The 19,080-nt window shown below is 48.2% G+C and overlaps 1 protein-coding gene across 3 annotated transcripts in view; it reads left to right on the top strand.

Annotated features, from left to right (window-relative positions):
- The first annotated feature begins 654 nt into the window (after positions 1-654).
- LOC128880867 (lachesin-like) overlaps positions 655-19,080 on the top strand; it is a 208,049-nt gene continuing 189,623 nt past the window's right edge. For 2 of the 3 annotated variants that reach the window (XM_054131600.1, XM_054131432.1), the window contains exons 1-2: positions 2,190-2,691; positions 9,153-9,262. In XM_054131600.1, coding sequence (XP_053987575.1) covers positions 9,190-9,262 — 73 coding nt within the window. In that variant the 5' untranslated portion in view covers positions 2,190-2,691; positions 9,153-9,189. Of the gene's footprint in view, positions 901-2,189; positions 2,692-9,152; positions 9,263-19,080 lie in introns of those variants that run through there. The other variant, XM_054131515.1, reaches the window with a different exon arrangement.

Genomic DNA, 19,080 nt, shown 5'->3' with positions numbered 1-19,080 from the left:
TCGTTGGATCATTGAATTCCCCGATGACGATAACGGAAAAGCTTTTTTCGCTTGCCGAAATTTCTCGAAGCCTTTCAGCTTGTCCTTCTTTAAATACGCTCCTTGAGGAGATCTCGGTATTGTCGTCGTTTTTAAACATTTTTTTAATCCTGGAATGAAATCGATACACTGATGTCTGCAACGTGAATTTCAAGTTCCTCCTGGAGCGACTTTAGCTCGAAGCTTTTCAACTACCCTTCTTCTCACTCTTCTCATCGTTTCGAGAAACGATTTTAAAAATCTCTCACATGAAATTGATACATCGTGCCAATACCAACGACGGTTAGACGTCTGTAATATGAATTTCAAGTTCCTCCTGGAGCGAACGTTCCCTCCTGCGATGGATCGTAAGAAAGTGGAAGCACCTCGTGGTCATCGCTGCCGTTAAAAATCCACGGATCTCTCGAAGCAGGGTGGACAGTGGTTGGCAGGGGTGGGGGCGAGGAGTATTTTCGAAGGAGGCAGGCATCAAACAACCCCTACCGCCGGAATCGCGGGGTATTGCGCTCGCGCAAAGCCAGCGCGCGTGTCCGTGCTCGTCGTATAGTATATACGACGACGCGGGTAGAGCAGTAGCACCGGTACCACCACCGTCAGCACCAGCCAGCATTCAGCAGCAGTAGCCTCGTCGTGGCTAAAGGGGCTTCGGATGCCGTACCGCGAACCAGTCTATCGCGGTGTGTCGTCGTGTTAACCGTCGTTTACTCCGTTAACGACGAGTCCAGGTGCTTCGAGTTCGTCGATCGAGTTCCGGCTCGTCGGTTCCGTTTTCTTGGAGCTTCGTGATCCTTCCGGTCGGGGACTCTCGGAAGAATCCAGCGCAAGAATCGAGATCGAGGTTCGAGCGCGCATCGGTGCGTGGTACGAATCGTCGTTCTTAATATAAACGCGAGTCTCCGGGATTCCGTTTCCTTGCGCGAGCATCCATTTTTCCATGATCTCTACCTCCGATCGATTCTGGGACAACGATAGGGTTCCACATTTGTACAGAGCATCCGGTAGAATAAAATCCGTGCCGTTCGCTCGCGGAAGGTTTCGCGTGATCGTTCGATAAGGGCGACGAGATCGCAGGATTTCCTCGGTATCGGACGTCGGATACCTTTATTTTCCGACTGCGAGGCGAGTCATCGACAACCGAGGGTGGGCGAACGTGCCGAAGTGGCGTTCTCGTAATTGGAACAGGAACGTGTGTACCATGATCGCGGAGATCCGCGCGAATTCAAACAACTTTCGACCGACAAGTTTCCCGGGTAGATTCGACGAGATTTCGTCGAACTTTGTTTAGAGAAGACGCGGATAAAACGTTGTTTCAGACGTTAACGTTCGAGTAGCTCGAAAGTATCGAGGAAAACGAATTACGTGGCTCGCGCAGCTTCCATCGGTGGCTCGAAATAAAAATAGTCTTCGTTGCTCTCTAGCGTGGATTTATGCGAAATCCGGTGGTCTGTAAATCGCTCCCGTGATTTATGACGATCATCAACGATCGTTTGCTCACCGACGGCCGTTACGGAACTATAATATTTCCGGATCGATCGCGCGCCGACGATCATAGGCATGTCGCGACGCGCCGCGCGAACGATCGTGTTTCCACCGCTATCGCGCCGTTGCGTGTGCCGTACGCATGATTTTGCCAATAAATAACCGGCTACATTTATCGAAGTCCGTTGCACGCGGTTTACGTTGATCGCTCGCCGTGCCGGGGGACCGTTATCGTAATCGATTAATCAAAGATAACCGCGCCACGAGTGAAAAAGAACGGCGACATTATTAATTGATAAACTGGTCGAACGTTGCTCCCGCTAAGCAACCTAAAAATTACTGTTGCGGTACGGTTGGGACATTTTAGAAACGACGAGAGAACGGCCCTGGAAAAACCCACGTCCGAGATCCGGAAGCATTGCTGCGACAACTTGTCGCGAAAAGATCCCTGAGAGAGCGGTCCGGGAGTGGTGGGAACGAGATCGAGACGTAGAGTATCGCAGATAGATCGTGTGTCATCCGATATCGTTTCGTAGAACCATGGAAGGACGACGACGATCGAACGTTGAAGAAGAAGGATTCGAACGCGTGATATATCCAAAGTTGTTCGAGCGTGGATGCTGATGCTTTCCAGCGTTTAGTTACACGTCGATCCAAGAGAGAATTGCCATAAGTTAAAGGAAAGAAACGAAATTCGAGACGAGGTAGCGCGAAAACGCCGTCGTCGTCCAGCCACCGAAGGGGTAAATCGTGGCCAGGAAGGTGCCCGGTGGGAGAAGAGGCCGGACGACACCGTTCTCCTACCGCAGGGATCTTTTCCAAGTTGTCGAGGTATACGCGTCCCAACGGTCGGCGGCCGTGGTCGTTCTCGCGAAACTCGAGGAATCCCGTGAACTCGAAGAAAATATTCGTGCCGCGATGCGTTACTCACGCGAACACGCGAGTGGCCTCGATCGATTCTAGTGCCGCGTGATCCCGCAGTGAATCGCTCGACGTCGTTATTCTCGCCGCTCGCAGAAGACCCGGCGGAGTGCAGTGGAATAAATGTTTCATAGACGGCCGTCGCGGTACAGGTAATACCGAATCACGAGGAATCGGTCCGACCGGGATCGAAGGTTGCTGGAGGATCCACGACGATATGTCCCCGGAAATCCACGGACTCCCGTGAAAAAAGTACGTATTATCTCGTTTCCTCTAGCACCGGAAACTATACCGTGTACGGGTTAACGTATCGGGGATTTGGAGCTTTGTCGCCGGAAAGAGTTATGGGCGATTTGTAGGTACGCTTTTTAAGAGACTTATTACGGAGCTTTCTTGATAACCGGCGTAAATCAAAATTTCCAATTGGCCCCCCTATCCCCACCGGTATTACCCGCGACCCGCTTTAAATATTCCTGATTTATGGAAATCTCTGTTCGCGTGCAACGCGTTATCGTCAACGAATGGAACGAATGTTTCTTTTTTTCGTTCTTCCTTTTTTCGTGAGTCCGGAATATCGAACACGCGAGAATCGCGTCGTACGCGTCGCGGGCCCCCCCCCCCCCCCCCCCCCCACCCCCGGTCGAATATTATTCGCGGCCGCGAGAAAATCGAAGCCGCCGTCGACTCCCCGACGACGAACTCGAATTGTACAGTTTTAATCGGACGTCTAATGGATTCGCGGTATTTGTCCGTGTTTCGTTGGATTCCAAACTCTTCACGAGTGCTCTCTTTGAGCCCGATTCGACGCAAACATCAACCACTCCTCTATCCATCTGCCTCCCTCTCGCTCTTTCGATGACTTCAAACGGTTCCTCGAGTGTGCTCGAGCTGAAGTGCTCTTGCAGTTACAAAGATATACGTTGCCGATCGGAAAGTGTACTCTCGCGGTATTCCCCTCGTTTTACGACAGTCTGTGCAGGCTTAACGGTTAAAGAACGCTCGAGCCTGCTGATGCACACTTTTGCGTTACAAAGAATGATTATATCCCCCGTAGGGAAGTACCTTTCGTACCGTGAGCGAGATAACGGCGGTGTGCAATCGTCGTGAAACGTTCGACGCCTACGCGATATAAAGTCTCGAGAAGAAAATTAAAAACTCGATTCGCGAGATCCCCGTCAAAGGTATCCCCCCCGCTTCGACCGAACGTCTGTCTGAAAAATCCGTTCGAAAGTTGCTCGCCATCGGAACTCCGATAATACGCGCGCACCTAAACGCGGAAGTCGGGATGCAACGTTGACAGATACTAAGAAACTTGTCTCTCGATCCAAGAAAAATAATTTGCCAACCAACTTTAAGGACTCGCCCCATCGGCCTGCTCGAGAATACACAAAGCTGACGGCAAGCACAACTTTCCTCGTTAAGAAACGTTGATCCGAATAAGCCCATTCTTCGGTTGTTCACCGAATTCCAAAGAACCGCTCGCGAACAGCCTTCGTCTTCCTCGTCCGTTTTCGTGCCTCTCTTACCCTTTTTTTTTCATTCCGCCCCCATCGGTCCCGTCCATCGTCGTCGTTCTTCCGTCGCTTCCGCGCTGATGGTAGTTAAGAACTTTTAATATTAGATAAATAAGTTGCTTCGCGATTGTCTCGGTTATTATCAAACTTTTCACGGGATAGTTTATATTCCCTCCTTCGAACGTTTCCCCGCTCATCGGCCGCTTACGAGTCGAACGATACGACGTTACGATTTACGCGAAATAAAGAAATAAAAAATTGCGTAATTAGTCGTAGCAGGGTATCGGGCAAGGTGTTACGGGATTTCGGATCGTAGAGCGACGGAGACGCGTTAACGGATACAGGGTACAATGTTCCGCGTTCGTGCGCGTATACGTGACAGGATCGCGTGTGGGCAATTATCCAAGACACAACGCGATACCGTAAACGGACGTCGCGCCGCTTTGCGACCCCGCTGGCTTCCGGAATGTAATTGCGAACGGTCAGGCTGCGATCGCGGCTCGTGTCTTCTTCGCTATTTGCAGCCGAATAGCATCGGAAAAATCGCGGTCCACGGGACAGTGCGAACGTCGCTATCGAGAATGAATTATTCGGCCTGCACGTAACAAGAAATTTCTGTTCCCTCTAAACCACCCCTTCGAGTTACTGGTTCGAATTTGTTGTCATAAATTTCGGGGATTTCAACGTTGCGTAAAGGAGCACAAACGGCCGGCGCGAGTAAACTAGGAGCGAAAGGGGTTCTAAATATCAGTGGCGATCGAAAAGTAATCGAAATGTCTCAAAAAAAAAAGGTTTTCAATAAAAAATCGATGGACCTATTTAAAAAAGCCTGAAGGCTTCCTCCAATATTTCATACTTGTCCGCTAAAAGGTTACTAACCATCATCGTCAATCCGTAAAGAGCTAATCAATATTATCGAGAACGAGCTGTCGAATCCTACCATCTGCTCCAATTCCTCGAATTATATTTACACCTGTCGATTGTTTAATGCTTTCAATAATTCGCCATTTTCTCGTATTTTTAGCGTCGCCCGTCATACGTTGGCATTTTCGGGGTACTCGGGATCGAGGGGTTCCATTCGCGGGTATTAAAACGTTTCATCTTTCCGAGGGGTTAGGGGAGGAAAGTCGAAAAACGTTGGTCATTTCGAACCGTCTAATTAGGAGGGCTTTTCGAGCGAATTAACGAGACTGATACGTTTAACGTGGAACTCGCCGTAGACGGAATTTTCGTCCGCGGATTTATTTTTCCCTCTCGATCCCATCTCCGTCGCATCTGCCCGGCCGTGTGTTTCGAGCAATCTCGGAGCGGCGTGTTCAAAAGAGCGAGCAGACTTTCCTCGCGTTTGGTACTTTCAATCGACTCGATACCATCCTTTGCTCTGCGCTCTCTCGTCGACGACCGTGCCGGAATAGCAGAGAGATACGGAATGGCCGAGTCACGGCCGTGTCATCTTGACTGACCCAAATAGGAAAATTGCTGGACAGAAAGGCACAAAGTTCGCCGACGAAATGTCAGCCGATTCCGAATAATTGACGTTTCTCGTTCTCTTTTCCCTTTTTCCTTCCCGGTGCTTTTCCACGTCACGATCGGCGCGCGTATCGCGCAAAAACTGTGCCCGTTTGAACGTCGGTGAAATTGCGAGGCGCGACTCGACGCGAGATCCCCGTAACAATTTTAACGAAGACCGTGCCGTGAAAAAGATTTACGGGCGATCGTTGGATCGTTCCGCGAGGAAAACACAAAAGTAACAGCGGAAATCAGAAGAATGCGCCGTTTTAATTATTCGCAACTCCCCGACCCGCTGAATAATTCTTGTCGCCTAGTCCTCCTCTTGCGAACGCTCTCGAAAGCGCGAAATCGTTCTCCAGGCTCGCCGTTTTTTTCCCCTCCCGATAATTTCATAAATCAATTTCGAATTAACGGTGGAGAGCTTTAGTCGTCTCGTTGGACGTTTCCGTTCGCGACGGGAATAGCTGATCTGTAGAAACGAATTCCACGATTCGGAATCGGTGGACATCGGCTCCACTGCGCGTTCAAGAGGCGTAGAGGCAAGTGATGGTTTTAGCAATATTGGCGCTCATTCGGAGGTTACAATTTTCAATAAAAAATCTGTAGTTGGATTGTAAAAATGATTAAACTACGTAGCATAGAAGAGACAATGAGAAAATACCAGGTACACCGAGCCGCGGCGCCCTCAACGCCGGCCCTGCGTACAGGGTAAATAAAATAATAATAAGCTTCTTTGGGAGGCCTCTGGCAGCTTTACGAAGGTTCTGGTCGCGAGTTAATCGCCGGATTCAGGGAAATCCAGTAGCGAGAGCCCCTTCTCTACTTGTTGTTCTGTTCCGTTTGATAATCGGTAGAACGCAGCGCCGCGGAAGCAATCTCTGGAAATTCGGGCGTGTCGTGTAAAAATAAAGCGACGAGACGGAACGAGACGCGCGAGGCGTCGCGACGGCGGGATTCGTCACGGGCGCGCAGATTAAACAATTATTTTCGACGATGCTCTCCGCGCAGAGTTATTTCGTTGTCTCGTGTAACGGCAAGAAAAACAAAGCGGCCGGGGAAATGGTTTACGACTTTCCTGTGTACGAGAGGCATTCCCTGGGAAATTCGGGGACGCTAATGTCTGGCGGAAACGGAAACGTGCGAGCAGAAACGGGAGTAGGAGGTCGCAGGGGATGGCGGCAGTGCGCGGACTCGCGACGACCGATTTCCCGGATTTGTCTGACGTTTAATGAACGCTGGCAGACGTTTTGATTTACAGGACAGTTTGATTTCCAAGCGGAGCACAATAACCGCCAATTTGTAAATCGCCTCGTAAATCTGGACGCGCGGCAGCCCGTTGCAGTCGATGCAACCCGAACCAACGCGATGCGACGCGACGCATCGGTGCTCTGCCGGTGCGAGCTAACGGCCATTCGTCCAATTGGATTAAACAATCGGCGCCGTTAAAAGGGACGGCTTTCTGCGTATTACCGGTAAACAGACCCGTAAAAACGATACAATAATAGTTTACCGGTCGAACAAGTCTGCTAACCGGCCCGGAACAATTTCGCTTATTGGTGATTTTTTATATCCATCCGTTTCCGGCCCGTTTTACGGGAACGAATACACTGAATATTTATTAGTGCCGTGCCGGGGTTGCCTATCGTTTATTTCTCGACCAAAACACCCTCGAATTTACAGCCATGTTTATGTAAGGACATACCGGTTGGTGGCAAGTTATCGATGTGAAACGATCCTCCGATTTCAAAGTGCTCGATGCGACGACACCACAGTCGACTCAGTTTCAATATTTCTTGATGAACAAATTTATACAAACTATTCAAATATATACTTATAATTCATCCACGTAATATTTCGTTTCTCGACCGTCTCTTTTCGTTAATTGGCAACGCTGACGAGCGCGAACGCGACGTATGACACCGAGGACGATGCGTGCTTCCTGATTTTCCCCTTGCGTGGCGGTCAGGATGGATCGGAGAAAGTTTACGCGAAAAAAGAAGAGAAGGGTAACGATAGCGTTAGCGAACGGGCGTCATGTCGTTAACCGAGTTTACTAATTATGGGTCGAGCGCGATAGCTGAAGCCACCCGCGGCAATTTGAACGCCGATGGATGTGTAAAAGCGTGATGTAATAACAAGAGCCGCTTTGTCGAAGTGCCCGTGCGATATTACTTAAAAAATGTCCGTTAATTAACTCGTAAAACTTGTAATAAAGCAACGAATCAAGTTACACGGGCGGCGGCTCTTAAAATACTGGAACGGCGAGCGCTTGTTGCAGGAACAAGAAAGCGGAGGAAAAAAACCACCTCCGGACAACGTTACGCTTCCGAGAGTGAAATTTTAAAATCAAATTGAATCTCAGCGCGCATCGATTAAAACTTCTCGGAATATCAAGGCGATGGAATTACTCGTTCGATGTTTTACGCTCTAGGAAGCGGGATCGTCTTATACCGATGCATTTACCGAGAGGTATTAATTACAAAATGCGCGCGATTCCGTCTGAAAGCTCGGCGTTTCGATGATTGGAAAATGTGTTTATTTCTTTGCGCGTTTGTCGTTGGAGTTGTATTTAAAAAATCCCTCGGCGTGCTCTCCGCATTTATCCTACGATAGGGTAATCAACGAAGTACGCGAGTAGTCGAAGCTAACGATGAAATAAATTCGCTGGACGTTACTTTAATCATTACCCTAGAATACTGAATCTCGTCTCGTCTCGCGAGAGAACGTTTCGCGTCGGCTAGGAATTGCGTGCGTTTCGGGCTATCAAAGAACCTCCATAGTATAATTTAATTTAGAAACTCGCTCGCATTGTACATTCTTGTTAACTAGTCGAATTCAAATTCACATTTATCTATGGATTAACAGCGTATGCGTCCAGCTGTTTCGCGTTTATTAGCAGCCTGTTAGGACTCCCGTCGAACGAAACCAGGGAAACGTTTGATAACCCGACGCTGCCAATTTATAGGTGGGAAAGAGCTCCGGTGGCAGAGTCGGGATTAAACCGAGCTCTCGCGGTGATATCGCACAGTGAGAGGTCGAGTCGCATTTCTACCCGCGTTCTTTTCAATTCTCCCCTCCGCGAGCCATCTTCAAATCATTTCTTTCACGTTTTCTCTCATGTTTTTTTTTTTTCGGATTTCGTTCACTCCATTCATCGACCAATCCGAGACTTTAGTTTCCGCACGCGCGACACCGTAGGCGTTCGCTGCACGCGAATAGAGTCTATATCTTCTCGAGTGGTTGTACGTACGTTACAGCCCAATAAACCTGATTAACATTGGGCGTTCGTTAATTACAGGATCCCTCTATTACACTGACTTAGCCATGCGTTAATGATTTCGCGGGTGTATGGATATCCGACGTATCGACGAACCAACGATACGGAGGGTCGCAATATGCATTCGGATATGCGCGTCCTAGATTAGATGGATCCGTATTTACATATTCCTGTCGTGCACGCTGTATACCCTAACGCGGTACCCCTAATGATAGATAGGGTTACTCATTAATTGCTACCGACTCTTTTCATCGGAACGCATCGATCACCCCTTGGCCGTATTTTTATACTTTCCGAGCCTTTGAAATACCTGCCATTCAAAACGTCAGGCTGGCGCGCGATCCGAGTCGGTTGTTATTTATTATAAGCAGCGATTTTCAACCAACGATATCGGTGCGATTTTGTTACAGATAAGCATCGAGGTACAAGACGCGGAACGGTAACGAAATGGCGGATAATCACAGAAGAAGACGATACCTGACCATCAGCATACTTCACATCATCACTATCATGTGCCAAGGTATGTTCGTTACGAATTATTTGCTACAATTTATTCCACGGCACCTTCAGCTCTTATTCGTCATTCTACAGAGAAGCGTCCTCGGAAGCGCAATGCAATTCGCGTTTTTATTATCGCGGAGATGGCGAAATCTAGTTTCGTTTAGGGCACCGCACAAAAGAAAAGTATTGCGTGTGATATACGCGTTACATCTATAGCAGCCGTTGCTAATGGTATTCGCGTAATTATAAAGGAAACGTGTACCGGCTACGAATAGCCGGGTAAATAATTACACCGGGTGAAATAACGTTGGTTTATACCAAGTAAATTAGTATTATATTTCGATTAGATTCGCGCTGCATACCTCTGCGGAATTTAGTGTACCGGAGGCAAACGGAATACGCCGAGTATTTAAACGAACACCTTGGAAATGCGAGAAAAGAATTCGGTTGCTTGGAAAGAAATCCAGAGGATTCGTTTTACGAACTCCGATCTAGGGAAGTCGGATAATTAAATTTGTCAAACGGGTTCGAACGACATCGATCAAATTTTGTTGGGTCGTGTTTAAGAAAATGGGTACAGAGTAATTTCTCGCACTCGCGTTTCGGTACTAATTGGGGCACGAACGTTGCATTTCTATGCACAAAAATACCGACGAGTTCGCCATTTGTACGTCGCATTATCTGCCACTAAAGATACGGTTTCAGCTGTACGCTTAAACACCTCTTGAAAAACGAAACTTTCGTTACACCATTACTCCTGGCCGTGGAACTAGATTCGCAATTTTCTTAAGCGTAATTTGCATCGTTTTATACGCGAGACATCGCAGTCCGTTATCTCACGCTGGCAATAAATAAATTATAATTCGCTGGAAATGTACTTCCATCGGTTCAATTTCGCGGTGTGCGAGTACACGTACGCGCGCGAGCTGCAACTCGTGTCTCCGTTACGGCAACTTGCCACGCTCTGTATTTCCAAGAAGGAAACGAATTCAGATCCGAATAAATATCGTAAGTCACGACAACGTAACTACAGATACACGCGAGAGAGATTGTTTTATAAATAGCTCGACGAAGAACTGTACGCGGCCATCGAGGCGGGCCGATAAAACACATTGTGTTAGGGCTGCCGGCATTAATCAATTTTTCATTCAACTGTACGATATCTTACCACGATGTGTCGGTCTCGGGTCGTTGAATGGAGGAAAGCCGATGCGGGAGGGGTCCCAAGACCGCGGGGACGGCCAACCGAGCGGTGGGAACTCGTAATTATCGTTAAATAAGAAAACAGCTCCCATTCCTTACACTCTTTTTAGCCTGCTCTCTCCCAAACAAGATATATATTAAAGCTGAGCGAGGTAGACTTCGTTTCACTTTACCATCGACCGTTCTACAAGTTTGAAACGACGCAACGGCGCCGTAGCAAGAAATTTCAGAGTATCCCAAAATTTCATTTATCCCAGTTTCGGTTCGATCAGTTCCGACGAATTCTTTACCCCTGTTCCGCGTAATGATAATTGGTAGTCTCGATTGGCACCGCCACGCTCCTCTAACGGCCAAGTAATCTGAGAATTCTGTACGGTTATTGGCTCGCCGTAATTCGTTAATCGAATTTCCGGATTGACGGTTCCCTCGCAAAAGTTCCAATTGGTCGGACGGTTATTTCGCTCTGTTTGAAGAGGTACGTACAGGCTCGGGAACTTATTTCGCGAGGCCGGAAATTCAAACAGAAAATGTAGGCGCGTATAATGGGAAGACACGGTGTATAAAACCCGCAGACTGCGGGCGGCGTTCGCGAGAGTCGAATCGGGGACGAATGTGCCAGAATAGAGCATTCCTGAATTCGACGATACGCGCTGTTTGCCTTTCCAATACTCGCTTCGTATCGGTTCACCTGCGAAATGCCGTGCGGAACCAAATCGTGAGATATCCTCGTCCGTAGAATCCGCACGGACGCGCTATCGTTCGCGGGTCTTCCGAATCGCCGGATGCCGAGGGTTTCGATTTTTACGCGATTTGCGAAATCATTCTATGCAACAGTAGCGCGAACGCTAAATACCAAACGGATAGCAATCGTGGCGCAGCGGTTCACTTGAAAGCGGGTTAGGTAGCGATTGTTATCTTGAGCTGGAAGCGCGCACCGCCCGACGTGAATGGAATAAACTTACTAAAGGAGAACAAAGTTGATTCTCCGCGGATTTTTACTGCACCGAAACTAGCTGGTCCTCGTGGACTTGTGTGTCATATGTAATGACATATGTAATGTACATACCGTCTACGCGGAAATACTGTCTGAGTAGGTTTGGGGTAGGTTTTCGGTGGGGCGGCAGTATCGAATACCGTTAATGTACATACTGTCTTTTGGTTTCCGCGCCTCTTGGGATACGCTACGAAAAATAAAACATCCCGGCCATTCTTCGTGCTTAAAGTCGGTCGTCACGTGTCGCCGAGTCCCGCAACGACGGATCCGTCGTCTGTGCCGACGCATGCACGTATTTCGCTTGATTGCGTCAAGTATTGTCGGCGGTCGAGAAAAAGTAAGGGAAAAGAGAAGTCTATGTACGTGGCGAAATAGGGGGAAGCCGTGGTTACGTTTTTCTTTCCGTCGTTCCGGCGAATGGAAAAACTTCTGGTTATTCCCTTGGTCGACAGCGAGATCGTACACCCTCGATGCGGCCTTTGTGCCAGGGGAAAAGAGAAACAACCAGCGGAAAGGAGGGAAACGAGGAAATCCTTTGGAAAGGGTACCTTACCTGGCGGTTGGTGTTCGGTCTACTTCGGAGTCGCGTTGGAAACTTTCTTTTTTTCCATCGGTTTAGTCTCGTTTTTCTCGGTGGCTCGCCGGGCTGGGAGCAGTCTCGTTGGTCGTGCGAATGCAAAGACCCGTATTTAAGATGTTATCCTACGGCGAGCACGGCCGCATTCAAAGTTAAGACATTAAATGCACATTAGTGCCGTCACACGACCGCTACTTAGATCGCGGACCCCGCTGCACAGCCACGCGCCCATACAAACGCTCGCGTGCTCACGTTCTTCCACGTTATCCAGCTTTTTTTCTCGCGAACCCCTCCGGCTAGCCCTTTTAACGCGCCTAACAACGAGGAAGCCTCGGTGCGAGAAGGGGCGTCCGCGTCCAAGGGTGCGATGCGCGTGCCCTTGAATTCCTCTAGGCGCCGTGGAAATACCCAACCGAGCAACCCTCGAATTCGCGCTGGCTGCCGCGGCGAAACGTAGGGAGATCGATTTGTCGGTGACCGGGTAGCTGCAGTGGCATCTAAAAATAAAAGTTCGCGCTCTGGTCACGCAGAGAAATACGTGGAACATTTTTCGTGCGATTCCTCTGCAGGCGCATTCTAGAGATAACTCGGAAGAAAACAAAGGTCGCGGATGCCGAGGGTAATATTAATTAGCACGTTTCGTGCCGGGCCGATTTTTGAAGACCTTCGACTTGGACGTCTAGATTTTAAAAACTTTGAGAAATTCGAATTCGAATTCGAATACACGAATTTTTAGACCGATTGAAATTGTACGAATTATAGAGAGAGAAAAAAAAGGGAACTCGTTAACTGGGAGCGATTTTCGAGCTCCTGCTAGGCGACGGCGGCGAAACGATTTTTCATGCGATAAGTTGTACAACTATCGTTGATACGACTCCTGTTATGATGCGCATTCGATTCATACTTGGGTGCACGAAGCCGTACAAAAGGCGTGACCGAGAGTGGATGGTGGAAACAAGAAACATCCGGCAAAGTTTCTTCTACGTTGGCGCGCAACGATCGTTCTTTCGGCAATTGAGAGCGAGCACGATCCGCTAACGAGCGTATGTCTTTTTAGCGAAACGGATCGACGGAGCACGGGAGAGCAGTCTAACGGCGGTTTGCCGCAGAAAACGGAAACTATTCGATCGTTTCTCGTGTTGCACCACAATTTTCCCCCGGCTGGGTCCCCGGTCTTCATCGTACCTTCGTTTCTCGTCAACTTCGCGGCCAAGAATATTACATCGCGGTCAAAGCGGAGATCGAGACCTCCCCTGCCTCCGTCGCGTTTCGAAAATAGTCGAAATTATCTTTCGAATGTTGATGATTCCTCTGAAAGCTGGTGGACGGAAACAAGAGAAACTGGGTTAGCGCTATTAGCCCGCGACTATAGGATCGGAATACGTTTGACAACGACCCGCCAGAGATTCTAGACTAAATTGCCTTTTACGAAGGGGACAGCCGCGCGTTAAAAGTTCGTTCTTCGGCAAATAGGGGTGCGTTCTTTTCGCGTGGCAACGGTACCACGAACGAAGGCATGTCAAGGTATTATTTGACGCCTGTGGACTGCAAAGAACATTCCGAATTGGTACCTACCAAGCATCAGGCACCTACCAAATAACGAAATGTTGGACTTGCACGTGGTTTTATTAAAGTAGAATCGAGAGAGCGTTTCGTGGGTGACGCCTATAGGCGGTAGTAGTACCGAAAGGGTTGAATTTAAACGCCCGGTTGCGACATCCAGTCAGAATTCTTAAGACTTCCACGACATCCTCGAACGTCACGATATCCATTTACGACTCGAGTAACCGGCCATAACATAGTGTTTGCTCGCTCTCGCGTTACACACGGCGCGACGTCACACGGCTGTCGCGGCTCGTATTTCCCAGGTGTATCGACACACATGTTTACGCACGTGATGAGAAACGATAACAGAGGGAACGACGCGGTCCCCCCTAAATTGCAATATTTATACGCGATGTCCGCTTAAATGCATGTGCAATTGGTCACGTGGTAGGTCGACAGACCGAATCCAAGCGGCGATGGATGGAAGAAGGAACGAGGAGGCCATGCCCGTGGGACGCCAAGCGTCTGATGACGTCTGTGGTGTGGTACATTCGACTGGTGCGTGTCAGAGTATAATTTCCCAATAAGTTTGTAGCTCTCAAATAGTTTTATCATTTTTCTAACGTGTTTAGATTGGTAACATCGGACCGTGAAAGACGTGTATCGATTTAGACCGCGGATGCAAGAAACTACAAAATGCGCACAGTATCCAATAATATAAAAAAAAATATATTGAAAAGGGTAAAATGAATTCTCACGTAAGTTCAATTTTTGTAGGTACGTTTGGAAAGATTTTATTTTGCATAAAGACCCGCAGTATTTTATTTTCTCGTTGCTAATTACATTATTTGTCGATAAAGCTATTTTTGAGTTCAGTATACCACGCGATTTAATAAAAGTACGTTCGTATGTACCGCGGAATATCGAATATACTTTTGTGGAATTACATATGCGAGCTGACATGCATACTCCATGAAGTAGTAACTTGCTGGCGACATTTGGAACTCGAGTCTCGAATCGCGGCGGGGACGAGGGGAGTCCGCCTTTGGAAGCTCGATTCGATGAGCGCGACAGTGGCTTCTCGCGGCCCGTTTAATGGCTTTTCCGTGCTATTCCCGAAAAAAGCGATATTAAATTTCTCGATGGGAATTCGCGGTATCGTATTCTTATAAGAGCTGACGAGAACGATGACGGATGCCCCGTTGACCTGCTTTCGAAACACCGAAAAAACATCTCACTTACTTCCGTTAGGAATTGATAAAAGTAACCGGTGTTTGAACTTTCAACTTGTCCATGGCAGGGAAAATTATTATTTCTGTTGGATTACTTACTATAATGCAACATTTCATTTTACTACAAAAAAAAAAAAAAAAAAATGTACCAAGAATATAATAGGATCACTTTTGGATCCGACCGTTTTAGATTTGGCTGAAATTTTTGTTCGTATTACTACCCGACTTGATACCTTTTTGTGAATTTTTGCAGATTTTTGTACCGATCCAAAAGAAAGTTATGAATTTTTAAAAAAGAACTGCGTCTTTTTCAAACAGCTCTGCCAAAAATTGACCAAATTAAACGTTTTTGGTCTCAAAATATGCGTTTTTGAATTAACTTTACGAAAAAGAAATAAAAATATTTGAATCCGACTTCTTTAAAATTTCTTGATTTTTCGGAAAAAGACTTGAATTTTTCAAATTTCGACACTTTTAAATTTGTTCTTTTTTTTCCTCGAAAGAACTTTAATTTTGTCCATGTTTCTCCGTGTTTCGCTCGTTCTCCCTCTCTTATTATCGTGCGCGATAAAAAAAATTTTAATAACACCACGACCGCGGACCATTCATCGCCACTATCGCAGATGCATTCGCGGAACTAGGAGACGCGGTCGTGGTCAAACATTAATTGTATCTGGTGGACGATCAGCAACGGTCAGCAGAAACAGTGAAAATTACCGTCGTTTCCTAGACCACTGGTTACGTACTCGCGCTTATATATACGCTTGCAGTCGCGAATACATATTTGCGAAAGAAGTATTTGTCGTTTCGGTAAACCGAGTAACCTTAAATATTTGACGAACGTCCTCTCGTATTTCCCGCTGCCAACAATCGTAATTACTGTACTTTTATCGTTTCTCGAGACCTATTCCAGCCCTCTCTGTGAAATATTTCATCTCGATTCGTTCGATTGCGTTATTTCAATAATGCTCTATTCCGGAGAATTCGTTTAATCATCGACCATGAAACCCAGCCTTCTATAAGAATTTCGGTGAAAAATATCGAGTGCAACCGATCCGGCCGTACGTTACGCGATTCCCAGGTTTTTGTGTCGGCTTTTTCATGCCCGTTTCTGGTCGGTTTTAAATTGTTTTGTAAAACACGCCAGAAGTAAAAAATGAACGAAATGCGCGGCACGAACCCGTTACGTTTACGTCGTTTGGGAATCGATATCGTACCCCGAGATTCCTCTTTTTTCGATGCTCGAGCTCGGCTTGGGGATCACCGGTACAGTTATCACCGATTGCGGATGCTTGAGATGACGAGACGGTTGAGCAGGAAGCGCCTTAATGCGCGGCACCACTCTAATTTCGCCTTTTCAGCTTCATCGAAGATTGGAAATGCAATATCGTCGTCGCGGGATGCTGCACGAAGTATTCCTGACATTTCCAAACTATTTCCAAGACGGATTTCTTCGTTCGCCCCTCGGGCCGCCGGAAAATCAGACTCGAATTCCGTTCCACCTGCTAGTGATCCGCCGATCGCTCGCGCCCTTAATTAACGTGTACCTCGCTTTATTAATTTATCCGTCGAATTAATCTCGAGGTAGAACCCGGGCACGCTACTTCTCGTCTACGGGAAGGATTATGATTTTTTGAAGATCTTCGAATCCGTAACATCGGTATACGACGCCTTTTGTCCGATCCATGAACGCGTAACCGCGCGAGTCGCGGGCCCAATTAGTCCACGCGTACTCTCGGCACTGTTTCAGCGCGGTGAAAAGCGCGAGATCGCATTCAAAGATTCCAACGGATCCCTTGAAAAGCGTAAGGGGGATAACGTTATCCATTCCAGCCGTTCGTCGACCCCGCCGCTTGACATTTTCCAATGATAAATTGCGGCCGGCATAATTGCAAAAAGGTCGAAGAGGGAAAGTGCGGGCCGTTAGACGGGGGAATGTGGGTCAAGTGCTCGCTGACGTACCGTGCGAACGGGAACAAAATGTTTAATTGCGATGTCCTTTCTGTTTTCCCTCGCGGGTCTCTCCTCGCGTCATCGCTCGGCCACGCTATGCATCACCTGACGCGAATGCCACTCGCCGTCTGACGACGACAACGGAGGATCGTTTGTTCCAGGCCTGAAAGGATTATGGCGGCCCGCCGTTCTCGCAATTATACCGCCCGGCGAAATTAGTGCCACAACTACGGTTTTGTAGCCGTTTTCTCGGCGTCGAACTTTTGTTCGTTGAATTTTCAGCAACAACTTTTACACGGTGATTAAGGGGGAACGACCGCGAAGCTGCATTTTCGAGGGCTTTCGTCCCGGGAGCCGTTTCACAAAGAGAACGCCGAGCCAACGGAATTGTTTCTCGCGCCTGGATGATAACGAGACCGACGCGACGCCCCCACCACCGAAAATACCGAACCCGATAGAAAACCGAACCCGGTCCGTACGTCGGGGATGCGCCGCATTGCGGCGAAACCGGTTGCGGCTGAATTTTTAATCGAAGTCACGCGCCACTTTTAATACCGACTGCGATGCATCATTTATGACAAGCCCTGTGCCGCGCTCCTCCGGATCGAACAGTTTAAGAACATTTTTATACAACCGGGGGGGGGGTGGGTGGGTATCGAAAAGAAGTTTCGTCAGAAAAGTACGAAGGGGTAATAATTTCCCAAGGATTTCATATCACTGGTTTCTCGATCTTTTAAATTTAAATGCGTCGCGTAAAGTTTGGAAATCCTTTCTTAAAAATTTCTCCAATCAACCGTAACGGCGACGCTCGCTGCGAGAGTCACGGTTCCCTTAATCAATTACGAAAACAGTTTCCACCGCTGGCAGAGAAGGCGACAGGAAGGAACGACCCGGCTGAACCGGTCCTTACTCACCTCTCGAGAAGTAAATCTTTGAATACCGTCCACGCGACCGTTCCGATGGATTCCATAAGGTAATCAGGGGGGGGAAGACGTATGGAAATTGCTACTCTTGGCCCGACTCCACGGGACACGAAGAACAACGAGCCAGGCCGGGACATCCTTTATACAATTATAGTTTTTGCGCGACGCGATCCGCTCGGAAATATGGAAGCGAAAAGAGACGCGGATCGAGGGAGACGGCGAACGAAAGGAAGCGAGAAAGGCGAGCCAGGGGGCGAAGGCTGGGAGCGGGTAGATAATAGCCAGGATAGAATTGTTCCAGGAGCAAAAAACCAATCCATCCCGGCGTGTTATCGGATGGTAGAGACGCTCGCGGAGCAAGTGCGCTCACGTTCCCATCCTCTTCTTCGGAAAATGCATGCCTCTCCGCCGAAATGGCTTTATCCGTGTGCAGCTCCGAAATACGCCGCGTGGAACAAACCCCAGCAATTCCAGTTACAATAATGCCCCCACCCCCCCACCCCCCCTCCATCTGTACACGATTCGAGGCGAATCGTGCGGCGACGCGACACGGGCTTTTATTTAAAACGAATCGACTCCGTGTAATTTCGCCGTACGTCGCGTCGTCTTCAGCAAGAATCTCCGAACCAGGCGGTAAGCGGATAATCGATTTATAATTTACGTTTCAAGATCGAAAATCTTTTTATTTTCTTCCTTCGAGTCTACCAAGAAAAAAGAAATACGTCCTGTTCGCGATCAGTTAATCGTGAGATATCCTGTCGTTTGATTCTCAATCTCTGCAACTCTGTACATTTTTCGATTAAACCCGCGGCAGGATTCAGCTTCGGTCGGTAGGTCAAGATCAATCGGGACGGTAAGAAATGCAGCGAATGGTGGAGAGTCGGCGCACGGGGCAACTTCTCGAAAACGATTAATGCAAAGTAGCTCATCGGTGTCAGTTAGCATAACGCTAAAGGTGCGGCCGTATCGCGGCGGAGGGTCCGTTAAGCCAGGGCTTAACGTCGAACGGTGAGGCACCGTTTGTCGGACCGTGGCCGCAGACTCGATGCGCATTCGCAATTTGTAAGCCGTAACGACGCCCTTTGTGCCGATAATACCCGTATACGATTCTTTGACTATCGCCAGCTGCACGGGGAAGTGGTCGAGCATCGACCAAGCTTTTCGTTGGGAGCGCGATTATTCGACCGCGATCGCGTAGCGGGGGCGGCGCCGAAAATAGGTGCCGGGGGCTGTAACGAGGACTGGGTGAAATTTTGTTTGGAATAATGACGTTGCCGTTGCAAAATATCTCTGTGCGCTTCGCTCTCGAAAATCCTTTAAATGATTCGATAGATACCTCGTTCCCCCCCAGGAAACCTATGGATGCCAACGCAAAAGCTACCAGGTTGGTATCAATGGCGCCATCGGTGG

Source organism: Hylaeus volcanicus, chromosome 1, assembly GCF_026283585.1.
Source record: "Hylaeus volcanicus isolate JK05 chromosome 1, UHH_iyHylVolc1.0_haploid, whole genome shotgun sequence".
In the NCBI taxonomy this organism is placed as follows: Eukaryota; Metazoa; Arthropoda; class Insecta; order Hymenoptera; family Colletidae; genus Hylaeus; species Hylaeus volcanicus.
The sequence above is the reverse complement of the archived record's forward strand: the minus strand, read 5'-3'. Positions and strand labels throughout refer to the sequence as shown.